At 38.7% G+C, this 15261-nt stretch overlaps 2 protein-coding genes across 4 annotated transcripts; one reads left to right on the top strand and one right to left on the bottom strand.

The window, feature by feature from the left end:
- Positions 1 to 413: 413 nt before the first annotated feature.
- On the bottom strand, positions 414 to 2980 carry LOC114552727 (uncharacterized). 2 transcript variants are annotated; one of them, XR_003692214.1, is made up of 3 exons: positions 2941 to 2980; positions 2380 to 2513; positions 414 to 2275 (listed from the first exon to the last, which is right to left on the bottom strand). XR_003692214.1 is itself a non-coding variant. In XM_028573735.1 (3 exons), exons 1-3 carry the CDS (start codon positions 2960 to 2962, stop codon positions 1623 to 1625), a joined length of 804 nt encoding a protein of 267 aa, XP_028429536.1. In that variant the 5' UTR covers positions 2963 to 2974; the 3' UTR covers positions 414 to 1622. The 2 variants fall into 2 exon arrangements, 1 of the variants encoding a protein (XP_028429536.1); XM_028573735.1 differs by having other exon boundaries at positions 2385 to 2513; positions 2941 to 2974.
- Positions 2981 to 8851: 5871 nt separating this feature from the next.
- Positions 8852 to 12107, top strand: gemin7 (gem (nuclear organelle) associated protein 7). Of its 2 annotated transcripts, none has more exons than XM_028573483.1 (2): positions 8852 to 9026; positions 9983 to 12107. In XM_028573483.1, exon 2 carries the CDS (start codon positions 10004 to 10006, stop codon positions 10388 to 10390), a length of 387 nt encoding a protein of 128 aa, XP_028429284.1. In that variant the 5' UTR covers positions 8852 to 9026; positions 9983 to 10003; the 3' UTR covers positions 10391 to 12107. The 2 variants fall into 2 exon arrangements, with proteins under 2 accessions (XP_028429284.1, XP_028429283.1); XM_028573482.1 differs by having other exon boundaries at positions 8857 to 9026; positions 9993 to 12107.
- The last annotated feature ends 3154 nt before the right edge of the window (positions 12108 to 15261 follow it).

Below are 15261 nucleotides of genomic sequence, written 5' to 3'. Positions count from 1 at the left end.
TCTGTGGGGGTGTGGAGTTTGATGATGCACTTGTTGTTGGGCTGCTGGGTGTTGATGTGTAGGAGGTGGGAGTGTTGTGGGAGGTGGTGGCAGTGACTGTGGTGTGGGAGGCTGGGGCGGATCTAGAAAAATATTCATGGGGTGGCGAGAGGGGGGCAGGAATTTTTGAGGGGTGGCAACATATGTCAGATGTATATTTACTGAATTTAATCAGTTATCACAGTTTGATGATAAATAGTATGTACACACTACAAAAGGGCACAGGCTGCCATTTACAAACTCATACAGACACACTTCATCTCATGCAATCAGTGTCCTGCATTTGAGGTTTCATTTGAAACAGTTCTTATTAGGAATAAGTGACCGTACAATGTGATCTCACTCAATAGGAGATATAGAAGTATGATAGAAGTATATTAGGAATAAGTGACCGTACAATGTGATCTCACTTAATAGGAGATATAGAAGTATGATAGAAGTAAGGGGCAGGAAAGGCATTAAGTTAAGACACAGGTGATGAGTGGCAGATATGTGAGAGGGGAAGCAAACTGTATTCGACTATGTCAGAGAGGCAGGCATGCAGGCAGTATTTGTACAAGATTAGGAATTGTCATTGATTAGTTATAACCATCAGACTGTGTTAACACACACTAACATTTTAGCCTGGGAGGTGATTTTTAGGTTAATTTGTTTTTTTTTTGTTTTTTTTATATATATTTTTTATTTTTTATATTTAATCCGAGCAATAGATCTAAAATACATTCTACACAAAATATAAAAACTCATCTCCCCATCTCATCACACTTTCACATTGACAACTTTTCCTAATTATTCATATTTAAGCTTTGTCATTTGTTGTTCTTATTCATATCTAACTTAGTATACTATGCATCAACAATTTCCATACCGTGTGGACCAGCTCGACTGGAGATCGTTGGTGATGGCTCGGGCACTCTCCTTTCCCTTTCACTGTCTGAGCCCTGCACGTTCTCTTGTCTCTCGCTTTCTCCCTCCTCATCTTGGTGATGCTCTCCCTCCATATCTTCACCGCTGTGGTGTTCTCCACCTCCTCCTGTCCCTGGTCGCCTTGGCCTTGTATTCTGTCTCTGTCACGTTTCTGTTGCCATTTTCTCTCTCCTTCCACCTCTTCTCTCTCTCCTTCCACCTCTTTTCTCTCTCCTTCCACCTCATCTTCTCTGTCTACCTTGCTCACTTGTTCATTTTCTATTTCTCTTGCCTTTCTCTTTGGAGACAAAAACTGAATATGCTACCTTTCCTCTTCATTTCTGTAAGATTCAAATAAACAATGTTTTCCTTGACAGACGTTGAATCAGTATTATCTTTTGTAGCCTACTTTACACAGAACAAACCCTAAGTAACATTGTAGCCTATAGTTGGCGAAATAACGTTCTTCAACCTGATTTTTATCATCTCAAAATCAGCATCGCAACTATGCTAGCACTGTGCTTTCGTTATAATTTCATTTCTTGATAGATAGTTAATCCGTTTTGACCTCTTTCCCCCTGTGTCTCCATTCATCGCGACTCCTGGCTCCCTCGCTTTGCGCCACTCAGTTTTCCAAACAAAACAGACTCTCTCCGCTTTGGCATCTTATGCTGCATTCACTGGCGTCGGACATTGGAGACGCACGCTCGTAAATTGTCAAATTGGCCATAACTTTTACCGTAATTCGTTGCTGCCAACTGGGGTGGCAGAAGGGGTGGCAAGGCTTTCTTTAAGGGTGGCATTTGCCACCCTATGCCACCCCAGTAGATCCGCCCCTGGTGGGAGGTGGTGGCAGCGGATGTGTAGGCAGTGGCAGTTTCACTGCGAACCACTGCTTCCTGTCTTCGGACATCCAGCCCCTCTGTTGTTCCCACAACAGGGAACACCACATCATGTTGGGCCCCAATCAAACCATCCATTTCTGCAAAGAACTGGAAGCACATGAGGCCCTTCCCTGTGCTGGTGTTATTGTCCTTGACTTTTTTGTAGCCCTGCACTAAGGTGCACCACTTCCTGGACACCTTGTCAGAGCAGAATGTCTCTTTGAACTGTTCAGTTAGTTTAAGTGCCATATCTGCCCACAGGTCTTTTTTGTTCCTCCGGCCAAGCTTAAATTGGCTGTTGAGGTCCGTCAGTGACTTTGGGAGACCCTCTCCCTCCCTCTCCAGGTGTAGCCTCATCATGTCTAATATGAATAGTGTGTGCTCCTTGGTGAAAACATCATGCTTCCACATAGGCAGAGGTGTGGGTGGTACCTCAGGGCAGCTGCCTAGAACACATAAAAAGCAATATGTCAGTAAGCATAAGATTATTAACATCCTTAATAATGTTATTCTTATGATTATACTATGCTGATTATTTCCATTATCTTACCTTACCAACAAAGTTGACTGCGATTGATAGGTCCCCATCATCATAGTATGCTGTGGGGTCAGCTTCATGCCGGTAGAGAGGACTAGGATACGGCAGGGTCCTCTCTGGGTTCAGGAACAGGTCTGTATTGTTATCTAAATACATTAAAACACACACACACACACACACACACACACACACACACACACACACACACACACACACACACACACACACACACACACGTTACTTACATTGTAGCCAATTATTGACATATGACACAAATATATTTCACAGTTTGATACATGAAAATTACGTTTTGATTAACGTTAACGTTAGGCTACTGCTCTGCTTTCTGCTCAAGACTCGGCCGTTGTGGTCATATAGCAACCAAGCATCTCTAGCCAATTTCAGCTGCACAAGCTATAAAATAACTAATTAGGTGGTATTGAACTCATAATAAGACTGTAGCGACATGCCTATAGGTAGCAGTATACAGTGCTATGTGTACGACTTCTTCATTTGGTTACAACAAAGACAAAAGCTTGCTTAAAATTGTAGAAAACCACAATGTTTACTTACATGTGATGCACGACGTAGCCATCTTTGAAAGTGAACTCGGGGTCCTCTGAGTTCAGACGACTTGACAAGTCATATATACGACCTCGGGGGCGTTCTTTTTGCAACCTCCGGTTCGTAACTCCGGAAAACAACTCGTAGATTGACTTCGGTGGACAAAAAGAACGCACCATTAGCTACAGGTCTGGCTGACTAAATATGGACGGACCCATCTGCTAGCGATAGGGGCTGAGACTGAGAGAGCTACATGGAGCTACATGGAGAAATATGCACCAAACAAGCCACTTTGAAATTGAGCTCTTCTCATGAATACAAAAGTTGGGAGACCCTCCCCCGTAGACTAAAAAAAATCTGATGACCCTCCCATCAACAAAGAATAAAAACACATGACCCTCCCCTATTTTCCTACGGAGGTCCATTCCATAAATACAGAACGGTCCCTAAAAGGGCAGTGGTAGGTCCAGCCTCAGTTGTCAAAGAGGGGAGACACAAGTGTAACAAAATTGAAGAGGAAACATTGATTGTGTCTAAAAATAACTTTGTGTTGTTCATGGCTGAGATTGTCACTTGCTCAGCAGACTACAAGCCAAACAGAGAGGATTAAAATTATAGTCAAATCTGCTGAGAAATGTTTGGGTGTGACAGAGTTGATGTGGGAATCAGTCAGACACTTGAAGAGGTACAACAATCGCAAGTATGGATTGGCTCAGGTTAATGGTGTTGATTATATTGCAATGGAATGCCAGGAGCTTAATAGCAAATGGGCAGGAATTCAAAACATTATGTTGATAATCTCTGTGTTAAACCCAATATTATTTATATTCAGGAAACTTGGTTGATTCCCAAACTGGATTTTATTATTAAAGGATATTCCTCAATAAGGAGAGATAGAGAAACTGGAAAAGGTGGGGGAGTTATAACATTCACACAAAAAGGTATTCAATATAGGGAAATTAAAAGAGGGAATGATCTAGAATACATTGTAATAGAGGTCTGGTCAAATGAAGGCAATATAGAAATAATACATTTTTATAATCCATGTAGGCAATTAGAATTGCCTACAAATTGTCAGAAATTTTGAAGGGTACAAAATGGAGAGTGGTATGGTGTGGTGACTTTAACGCACGTTGTGGGGAGATAAGAATGATGTTAATGGGGATGTGATTCTAGAATTTATGGATGTGGAAGTAGTTAGTTAGTCTTAATGATGGTTTGGGTACTAGAATGGATGTTGTTAGGGGAACTGAATCAGCAATAGATCTCACTTTTGCTACAGTAACATTAGCAGACACATGTGAGTGGGAGGTATTGAAGGACATCGCGATCACTACCCTATTGCAATTCAGGTAGGAATGGAAGTTGCAATTGAGCATGAAGTCAAAAATAAGAGATGGATTTTAGTGAAAGCAGATTGGAACACATTTAGAGAGATTAGTGATTAAATGCTGTCAGTAATAGATAAAGATATTGAAAGTTTGTGTAAAGATATTAGTGTTGGCATAATCTGTGCTGCAAGTGTAGCCGTTGCTAGATCCAAACCCAAGAATCTAAGGAAAATGGTACCATGGTGGTCTAATGAATGCAAAAAAGCAATTAAAGATAGGAACAAAGCTTTTAGAGTTTTGAAAAGAACACACAATTTCAAAAACCTAATTGACTTTAAGAAATCTCAAGCAGTTGTAAGGAGATCTATAAGGGAGGCTAAGAATGGTTGTTGGAGAATGTTCTGTGACTCAATAGGAAGAACTACTCCAGTAGAGAGAGTTTGGGGCATGATAAAGAAAATGAAAGGGAATGGAAAAGAGTATGGTTATCCTGGGTTGATTGGGGTCAAAATATAATCACTGATAGTATTGGCAAAGCAGAGATAATGGCAAAGACTTTTAGTAAGGTATAGTACTGAAAATCTTAGTCAACAGGAAAAGAGGGCATAATTGCAGAGGGAATAATTCCAAGAGGATGGAAAGAATCTATAATTATCCTTATTACAAAACCTGGGAAAGATCCACAGATTCCTAACAACTACAGACCAATAGCACTTACATCCCAAATGCGGAAAACAATGGAAAGAAGAATAAATGACAGGTTTATATATACAGTTGAGACTAAAGGATTGATACAACATTATCAGAGTGGTTTTAGAAGAGGCAGAGGTACCATGGATCCTTTAGTATATTTAGAGGATGCCATAAAACGAGCTCAAGTGGGAATCAATAAGGAATCAGTTGTGGCTGTCTTTTTTTGATATTGAGAAAGCATACAATATGATGTGGAAGGAAGGCCTTTTGATTAAGTTAAATTTTATGGGAATAAGGGTAGAGTATTCACTTGGGTTAAGGAATTCTTGTCAGATAGAGCAATAATGGTGAAGATAAATGGGGTGACAAGTGAGCGGTATCAGGTAGAAAATGGTATTCCGCAAGGGATTATTATCAGTCCTTTATTGTTCTCCATTATGATAAATTAAGTTTTTAAGGAAGTGGAGAATCGTGTGGATGTGTCATTGTCTGCAGATGATGGTGCTTTATGGAAACATGTTGAATTTGTGGTGAATAAGATACAGAAAGCAGTTGATGTAGTAGATAAATGGTCCATTAGATGGGGTTTTAGGATCTCAAATTGATAAAACCAAAACAATGTTTTTCTCAAGAAAGAAAATAACTAAGGATATAAAAGTGAAATTGTCTGCTAATGAATTAGAAAGGGTTGACTCCTTTAAATATCTCGGCATATGGTTGGATCAATGATTAACATGGGCAGTGCATATACAAAAAATACTTGATAAATGCAAGAAAATTCTAAATGTAATGAGGTGTCTATGTGGAGTGGAGTGGGGAGCAAGTAGACCTGCACTAAGAACCATTTACACAGGATTGATCAGGTTGGTATTAGATTATGGAAGCATAATATATGGGTCTGCAGCTAAAACATTACTGAATAAGTTGAAAGCGTTAAGAATGTGCTGTGGTGCTGCCAAAACTACACCAGTGACAGCTATCCAGGTGGAGATGGGAGAAATGCCTCTCCACCTTAGAAGAGATCAGCTAGCCCTTGTGTATTGGGCAAACTTGAGGGGTCATGAGAATCATATGAGTCAGTCAGTTTTGAAGCAAATCTAATAGCGTGGACATGCTCAAGTCAGGAGTTTTGGTTTGGTGATCAATGATAAAGTAAATGAAATTGCATTTAATGATTTTAAAATAAGACCTACTGTACCTTTCCCAGCTGCTCCACCATGGGTTTTTCAAGAAATGTCCATTGATTTGGGGTTGTTAGAAGAAAAGAATATATATATATATATATATATATATATATATATATATATATATATATATATATATATATATATATATATATACAGTGGGGGAAATAAGTATTTGACCCCTTGCTGATTTTGCAGGTTTGCCCACTTACAAAGAATGCAAAAATCTACAATTTTAATCATATGTACATTCTAACAGTGAAAGACAGAATCCCAAAGAAAATTCCAGAAAATCACATCATATGAATTTATTAAAATTGATAACCATCTGATGAGGAAAAACAAGTATTTGACCCCCTGGACAAACAGCATGTTAATATTTTGTAGAAAAGACATTATTGGCCAGCACAGATGTCAAACGGTTTTTATAGTTGGTGACAAGGTTTGTGCACATTTCGGCAGGGATGTTGGCCCACTCCTCCCTGCAGACAGCCTCCAAATCATTCAGGTTCCGAGGTTGTTGCCTGGCAACTCGAATTTTAAGCTCCCTCCAAAGATTTTCAATCTGATTCAGGTCTGGAGACTGGCTAGGCCACTCCAGAACCTTGATGTGCTTCTTCTTCAGCCACTCTTTTGTTGCTTTGGCGGTGTGCTTAGGGTCGTTGTCGTGCTGAAACACCCATCCTCAACCCATCTTCAGCTCTCTCACTGAGGGAAGGAGATGTCGGTCCAGAATTCCACGATACATGGCCCCCCCTGGCCATCCTCCCCTCAATACGATAGAGTTGTCCCGTCCCCTTGGCTGAAAAGCACCCCCAAAGCATGATGTTGCCACCACCATGCTTGACGGTGGGGATGGTGTTCTTTGGGTTGTACTCTGTGTTCTTTGCCCTCCAAACACAACGAGTTGAGTTGAGGCCAAAAAGTTCTATTTTGGTCTCATCTGATCCCATCACCTTCTTCCAGGCCTCTTCTGAGTCGTCCAGGTGGTGAATGGCGAACTTCATGCGGGCCTGTACATGTTTCTTCTTGAGCAGGGGGACCTTGCGTGCGCTGCAGGATTTCAATCCATAACGGCGTAGTGTGTTACCAACAGTTTCTTTTGTAACTGTGGTCCCAGCTGCCTTCAGTTGATTCATCAGTTCCCCCCTTGTGGTTTTGGGATGATTCCTCACCGTTCGCATGATCAGGGACACCCCACGAGGCAAGATCTTGTGTGGAGGCCCAGACCGAGGGAGGTTGGCGGTGGTGTGGTGCTTCTTCCATTTCCTGATAACTGCACCGACAGTTGATCTTTTTTACTCCAAGTTGCTTTCCGATTCTCTTGTAGCCCATCCCAGCCTTGTGCAGATCAACAATCTTGTCCCTGATGTCCGTAGAAAGCTCTTTGGTCTTGCCCATGGTGGTGATGTTGGATGCTGGTTGTTTGGGTGTTGACAGGTGTCTTTTATACAGGTAACGAGGTGAGGCAGGTGTATTTGATGTAGATAATTGGTTCGGATTGGGGCTGTGTCTTAAAGAAAGACTAACTGGCTTTTAGGAGCCAGAATACTTGCGGTTTGTCCAGGGGGTCAAAAAGTTGTTTTTCCTCATCAGATGGTTATCAATTTTAATAAATTCATATGATGTGATTTTCTGGAATTTTCTTTGGGATTCTGTCTTTCACTGTTAGAATGTACATATGATTACAATTGTAGATTTTTGCATTCTTTGTAAGTGGGCAAACCTGCAAAATCAGCAAGGGGTCAAATACTTATTTCCCCCACTGTATATATAGGGTGCAGAACTATTTAATGGCGAGGTATAAAGACGATATAACTATATATACGGATGCATCTAAATGGACTGATAAAAGACTGGGGGTTGCTTATGTCATCCCAAAATTAAAAGTGAAAATAGGTCAAAGAATCAGTGATGATTCAGCAGTTTACACAGCGGAGTTGGTTGCTGTGTGGCTAGCTCTGCTATGGGTGGAAGTCAATAGGTCAAGCAAGGCGGTAATTACTTCAGACTCCAGTTCAGCTTTGATCAGTATCAAAACTTGTCAGTCAAAATCTAGGCAGGATATTGTATTTGAAATAGTTCAAGTTATACCCAGTGGGAAAGAGCAGAAATATGAACAAAAGCGGATGAGGAGGATGTATTTTCAAGAATGAGGTTTGGACACACAAGATTAAATAATACTTTGTTAATAATGAAGAAACATGCTGATGGCAATTGTGAATTCTGTGGTAGCCCAGAGCATGTTATTCTACACTTCCCTAAATATCAGGAAGAAAGACAAAGATTAATCTTACAACTGAAAGGAAAACAGTTAAGGTTAAACTTAGAGGACATTCTACGAAGAAGCTCAGGTGAAATATGTTGTAAATATGTATTTAGCTTCCTGAGGAATACAGGACTAATTAAAATAATTTAGTTTTCTTGTTGGTTTTGTTGTTTTGTTTTCATTTATTTATTTATATATTTTGAATCATATTTGGAAAGGTTAGACTCCAGTACCACACCCCAGTCCAAATGGGTAATGCACCATTAAAGTTAGTTGCCAACCGTAATATTTTACTTGAGTATTTCTATTTTCGGCAGATTTTTCTGCTTCTACTTTAGGCCCTTTAACGATTCAGAGGTAAAGGTTGTACTTGTTTTGTTTTTATTTTTCTGAAGGGAATTCGATTTCTAAGTCTGTCTAATTCCCACTCCGGAGCAGAAGGTGGCGGTAATGCAGTAATAAGCTGGATGCAACAGTCTTAAATAGGCCTACACGAAGACGCACTTGGCTGCTAGCCTGCTACTTACTTTCTGTGCTACTAACGTTACAAGCCTAGACGGGTTACAAGAGAGGTTTGAGTATCTTTGCTATTACTGATGCAGATAACTGGAGGAAACAGTGAGTACATGTAAAAGTAGACAATAAGGGTTTTTAGTGAGACGTTAATGCGCACTATCACACTGTATAAACCATTGCTGTGAGGAAGAAGCGTGTTTTGCGGTCATATTGTCTCCTATTACCAAGTTGCTAACGTTAACCCTAGCTAAACATAAAGTGATAGGACTTTCCCATGTAAAATGTGTCTCTGCCTTGTGGGGCGACCTGCTGCTTTGTAGTCAGATGTGTTTAATATCTGTTAGCTTAAAAGTCAAACATATCGCAGGTTAACGTTAGCTTCCCACATAACCGCAGTTCAAGCTATAAAGTTAGCCTAATAAGCTGTATTTTGATCAAAAACTTGTATTCATGTGAAGCTTACTGTAACGTATAACGTTACCCTGCATGAAGCTTGCATAAAAAGCAAAAAAAAATATTCGTGTTTGTTGCCACTTCACGTGACACTAAACCAACCTGTGTATTGTACATATTAGTATAAACACTCAAAATGTACAAATAAGTAAGTAAAGGCTAAAGTGAGACCTATTTGCAGCAACACTATACACGTTACAGTTTGTAATCTATTCTGAGTGCTTCGAGGTAGTGTATGCACATCCCAACATAACAGATGCACAGTATAAAAGTAATCCCAAGATAAAAAGGCGCCTGCAACTTCAGACTCTACCATATGCTCCCCAAAAGACAATTTATTATGTGCAATGATTTAACATTCATTGTAGGGGCATCTTTTTTTCTTGAGATTGTATTCCATTTCAAGGATTCATAGTACATTAATCGTTTGTATTGATTAGTTGAGTCACAGAAAACACAAAGTCCTTATTTTTGGTTAATAATTTAATCTTCTTGGTTATCTGTGTGAGGTATATGCCAAATTCATTTCCTTTAAAAAGTTACATTGTCTTTATAGTAGGCATATTGCCTAGCTAGTGTTAATGATTTTTGTTTTCCTTTTATTGGTATTGACAGAAAAACTCGACATGGCAACGCCGGTGTCTGTGCTCCGCCTGCCAAAAGGACCCGACCCCAACAGCCGCGGATTTGACCCCAAATCACCCCGTTTTATCGCTCTCTGTCGTACCTCCATTCCCACTTCTGCTGGGTCCGAGGCAGATGTTGAGCAGCTGCCGAAAGAGCAGCATGCGCGATCTGTGCTGAGAGAGAGTTTCCTCCGATGTCTACTCTCCGTGACAAACAAGAAGGTTCAGTTTCACATGTATGAGAGGGTGAAGGTGGAGGCCACGTTTGGAGCGTCTGACATCGACGTGATGAACTTTCAGGTGTCAGACCTGCACACTCCCATCGGAGTGCAAAAAGAGGCGCTGATCAGATGTCAGGATGTGATTTCATTCAGTTTTGATGCATGAACACTTGTTTCCTGTTTAATCAGAATATGCTCTTTGGGATGAGAGGCACTTGGGTGTCTCATTTGTTGCAAGTGAGCTCTGTTTACACACTGTGAGAGAGAGTTTATAAAAATTGGTTATTTTTGTAGGTGTTTCAATCCTGTATTGTTCAGGCAATCATACTTGCTTTCAAATATCCAACACTGACAGGCAGTCCCGCTTTTCAGCACAAGAGGGAGCCATATGCTTGTGTTTCAAGAGAGATGTGATGGGTTGCATTAGGTGATGTCAGATTTTTGGCAAAGCATTGACCAAAATTTTGATTGAATGATGTTTGCTAATGACTACTAACGTTTTCACAATAGTTCCCCAGTTTAGTTTGTAAAGACTTTGCAGGTAGAGACATTCACTGTTTATTTATTTCAGATACAGCCTAATAGGTCCAGAAAGTTATAGAATTAATGGTCCTACAGCCTTTTTAAGCCCATTAAATCAAACCAGTATTTAGCCTTACATCACAGTCATGTCTGCTATTTCTGCTCTATACATGTTTTCAAGACTTTCTGTACATGGTCAGCGCTACTGTCTTCCTTTTGTGATATGAATTGTCATTTAATTCAAAGCAAATGAAACATTGCACTTTAAACATTTCTTTTGAGTTGAACAACTTTTGTATGAATGGCCATTTTTTGTTCTCTTTGGAAAAATTATCAAGACACTTAAAAAGATTCCTCTCTGACGAAGATTGATGTTACTTAACTCTCCTGTTGTCCTGGGTAAAATTTGACCCATTTTCAAAAAGTCTATATATCAAAAATGTGGGTTTCTTTCAACAAATGGTCTACACAAAAAAATATAAAAACATACAACGTTCTTTAGTGTAAAAGATCAGTTCAATACTTTCAATTAATTTGGGTATTTTATTAGATTTTATAGCATTTGAATTTTTTTTTACATATAGAAGTTTGAAATAAGTGACAAATGCTTCAAAACATGGCAAAAAAACAAGAACAACTTAAAAAAAATTTGACAGACATCAGAAGAAGTGACAAACTTGGAAAAGAAATTGTAAAATCGACGAAGACATTGGATAAAGTGACAAAAAACTTTGGGGAAAAAAAGCTTTAAAATGTCAGAAAAGCCACAAAAGTGTCAAAAGATGACCAAAACGTTGGAAGAAAAAAAGGTTTTCATTTTGACCCAGAATGACAAAAAGCTGTGTGGTCAAAGACAACACGAGGGTTAAGAAAAAAACTTGTAAGGGATGTGTGTAACCCTCAGACACATCCATCCAGACTATATCCTATTTTAGAATGTTTAAAAACAAGTATTTCATTTCCAGAGCAAATTGCATTTTCCAGTTTTCCTTAATGCATTGCTTGGAGATAGTTAATAACTCTCTCTAGTTCATCTTTTTGTCCACAGTATGACCAGTGTAGTGTGTGTATCTCATCAAACTTAGTCAGCTTCACAATTAGAGCTGCAACAATTAGTCAAGTTCATTAATCTGCAACTATCTTGGTAATAATAGATTCATTGTTTGCATCATTTTTTAAGTAGCCTTCTAATTCAACATTTGATGGTTTTCAGATTTGCATTTGTGAGAATATGCTGCCCTTCCTACATTGTAGTTTAAGTTTTTGACTGCTTGTAAAAAACAAAGTCACTGTTCTTTAGTGTTTTTATAGACCAAACAAATTGAGAAAATAATCATTAAATTCAGCCCCATTCACAATAATGCCATTTGTTTTGATTTTTAATGTCCACATTTAAGTAAACTGGGTAACCCTTTACTTTAGGTCCCCCTATTTAACATGTGCACTATATAAACAATGGATAAATGCTTTACAATATACTACAGTGTAGTTGTAAGCAAAGAAAAGTGTTTATTGTATTTGTCAACAATTTAAAAACCGAAATATGTCTTCATTGTAGTTATCATTTTTGACAAATCTGGTACGTTAATGTAACATAAAATGGTCCTTGTATTTAAAAAAAAAAAAGTGCGTTATGAAACATTTTTAAACGTATACTGCTTATGCTAAAAAGGCTATACTTTTAATGAATGAATGATACACAAGTAGCAGGAGGAATGTTAGGTGCATGTGGTCATGCACCTGTATCGGGCAAGCAGCCGACCCACTGAAGGGTCCTGGAGAAAGACATTCCTGCTCCTGGTTTGTCGTACTGTTGACTATTTTTTCTATTTTTCTCTTCGTAGCAGTTTTGTGTTGGTAGTTTTGCGTCTCCGTATTTGTTTTGCATGTCTTCGTAGTTGTTTTCGCATCTCTGCAGTTTTTTTGCATTGCTTTGTAGTAGTTTTGGATATTTGTATTTATTTTGCATCCCTTGCATTCATCTTTCTTCTCTGTAGTTTTGTGTCTATTTGTAGTCGTTTTGCATCTTTGTGGTTTTGCATCTCTTTGTAGTCATTTTGCATTAGTTGCTTCTCTTTGAGGTAGTTGTGCATTTATTTGTGGTCATCTCTTTAGTCATTTTGTGCCTCTGTAGTCAATATGCGTCTGTAGTTGGTCATTTTTTTCATCTTTTTATGATGGTTTTGTGTCTATGATAGTTCTGCTTTTTTTTTTTTTTTTTTTACCAACAAAACATGTTAAGTCACTAAAGAGGTTCGGGCAAAGGGGCCCCACGACCCCTTGAGCCCCTGGGCTGGTGTCCAGTAGGCCCATTCAGCAATCCATCTATGAATATAGAACTTCAATCAGAACCCGAAAACACCAAAGGGAACTATACAGTAATTTTGTTGTTTTCAGTGTCAGATCCAAAACATTTATAGAGTGGGATGTTAAATTTAATTAAAGTAATAGACCCTCAAATGTACTGAGGTCTTACATGGATCAGGTGCACGTTAAATCATTCTTTCTAAATGTTTCAGTAATCTAACTCAGCCGACATCTGATGGCAGCACACACATTTATTTGTTGGTCACTTATTCAAATCCTTGGTCATAAATATAAAACAGAAGAGCAGGATTCATCATTGTTTAGCTGCAGCCTCATGGGGAGGAGAGGACGGGACATCAATACTATTTAATCTTACTAAAAGGTAGGTAGGTGTATTTTGCGAGTTCCCAATAAGTCATTTTATTAGAGTGCCATTAGGCGGTCGTGCTGTGCCTGTGTCTCTTTTTGTTCCTGAATTATCTGACCACTCAGTGGAGACAGTCATCACGGAGGCAGTGACTCATCCTCTCTCTCTCTCTCTCTCTCTCTCTCTCTCTCTCTCTCTCTCTCTCTCTCTCTCTCTCTCTCTCTCTCTCTCTCTCTCTCTCTTGCCCTCCCTAATCCGAAATATGACTGAAACCTTGCATGACGTCATCGAGCCTGTGTGATTCAATCAGGAAGCTCTCAAGGACAACCAATGTTAATTTCACAGGGTCCTGCGCCTTAAGTTTTTACTCTCACCTCTGTGACATCAGCGAGAACACACACCGTACATAAACATGGAATTCCATTTCCGTTTGCTTTTGCTTCACTCCATTTCTGAGGCAAACATACTTTTTATTGTACTTGTACAGTAGTTTCATTGCAGACTAAAATTTTACATACAAAACACATGACCAGCTATTAAAATGAGATAGATTTGTTAAGATGAAACTACAGTATACAAAGTAGATAAATTAGTTCTACTTAAACCAATCTACACCATTAAGTCCCTTGCAGTCTAATGAAGTACCTTTACATTGTTGTATTACTACGTTTACTTAAGTAAATGATCTGGATCTGAATTCTTCTTAAACGACTGAACATAGATTAACTTTTAAGTCATTCGTACCACATTAGTTAGTCTTAATTTGGAATTTGGAAGTCTTTGTCTTCAATGTGGACGTACATACACTGACACATCGCATCAACAAACAATTTTTGAAAGATAAATACAGATACAAAGAAAAGAAAGCAAAAAGCACAGAGTGGCAGGATGTAGTATTTCCGAATACTGATTTTTGACTTCATATAGACTATGAAATGTTATAGTAAATTATTCAAATCTGGCCATAATAATGTGGTCCAAACTTCTAATTTGATGATGTTGGTCAAATACTGCTATCACTTAATAGGCTCATGCGTTGTGTTTGCCTTCTTTATCAATCAATTTTATTTGTCACATGAAACCCTACAAGGTACTGTACAATTCCAGTGAAATGTAATCCCATCAGTTCATTCAACTTGTGCATGATTAATCATAAAGCAGAATGTGGTCGCCAGATTGGCACACATTAAAGCTGCTTATCAATATATATATATATATATATATATATATATATATATATATATATATATATATATATATATGTATATATATATATGTATTTTTTAATAACAATGGATTAAGTGACATAATGTGAATAGTGTCTTTCTTACAGCTTTTTGGAGTGTTTTTAGCATCTTTCAGGTTATTGTTTTGGTTCTGCAGCCCGCAACTGTACTGTTTTGTTGTGTATACAGCGTGATTCTGCTGCTGCCCCCAAGTGGTTGAAGAAATCAGTTAATGAAGGTTTTATCATGAGCCAGATCAGTTTGCTACATGGGAAATCTCTGCATGACTTTGTAAAAAATATAGTAAGAAATGTAATACTATTTAAATTTTTTCATCATCACATACGACCACAAAACATGTCATGTGTCTTCTGTGTTGCCACGCTAGCTTCACATCATGACTGTAGGGAAATGACATGATTAAGATATGAACATGAGAATATATATGTTTTAAAAGTGAATCGGCGATGAGAATGATCTCTTCCGAAGAGCTCGAGCTGGATGTGTTGCCATGCACGGGGACATGCGGTCTCAGTGTTATCTACTCTTACTGTTTGTCTTTCCTGACAGTCTGCTTCTCCCTGATTTCAGTGCGAAAACATTCCTCTGTGTGTG

The sequence above is a fragment of the Perca flavescens genome, chromosome 3, assembly GCF_004354835.1.
Source record: "Perca flavescens isolate YP-PL-M2 chromosome 3, PFLA_1.0, whole genome shotgun sequence".
Taxonomy (NCBI): Eukaryota; Metazoa; Chordata; class Actinopteri; order Perciformes; family Percidae; genus Perca; species Perca flavescens.
The sequence above is the reverse complement of the archived record's forward strand: the minus strand, read 5'-3'. Positions and strand labels throughout refer to the sequence as shown.

What these genes read in the sequence shown, in the direction of transcription:
- gemin7 (XM_028573482.1), top strand. Translation starts at nt 9,005, where the DNA reads ATGCAGATAACTGGAGGAAACA. An exon ending in GCAGATAACTGGAGGAAACA is followed by an intron (nt 9,027 to 9,992) that starts GTGAGTACATGT and finishes TGGTATTGACAG; the next exon opens with AAAAACTCGACATGGCAACG.
- LOC114552727 (XM_028573735.1), bottom strand. Translation starts at nt 2,962, where the DNA reads ATGGCTACGTCGTGCATCACAT. An exon ending in GGCTACGTCGTGCATCACAT is followed by an intron (nt 2,514 to 2,940) that starts GTAAGTAAACAT and finishes TAATGTATTTAG; the next exon opens with ATAACAATACAGACCTGTTC. An exon ending in AATCGCAGTCAACTTTGTTG is followed by an intron (nt 2,276 to 2,384) that starts GTAAGGTAAGAT and finishes TATGTGTTCTAG; the next exon opens with GCAGCTGCCCTGAGGTACCA.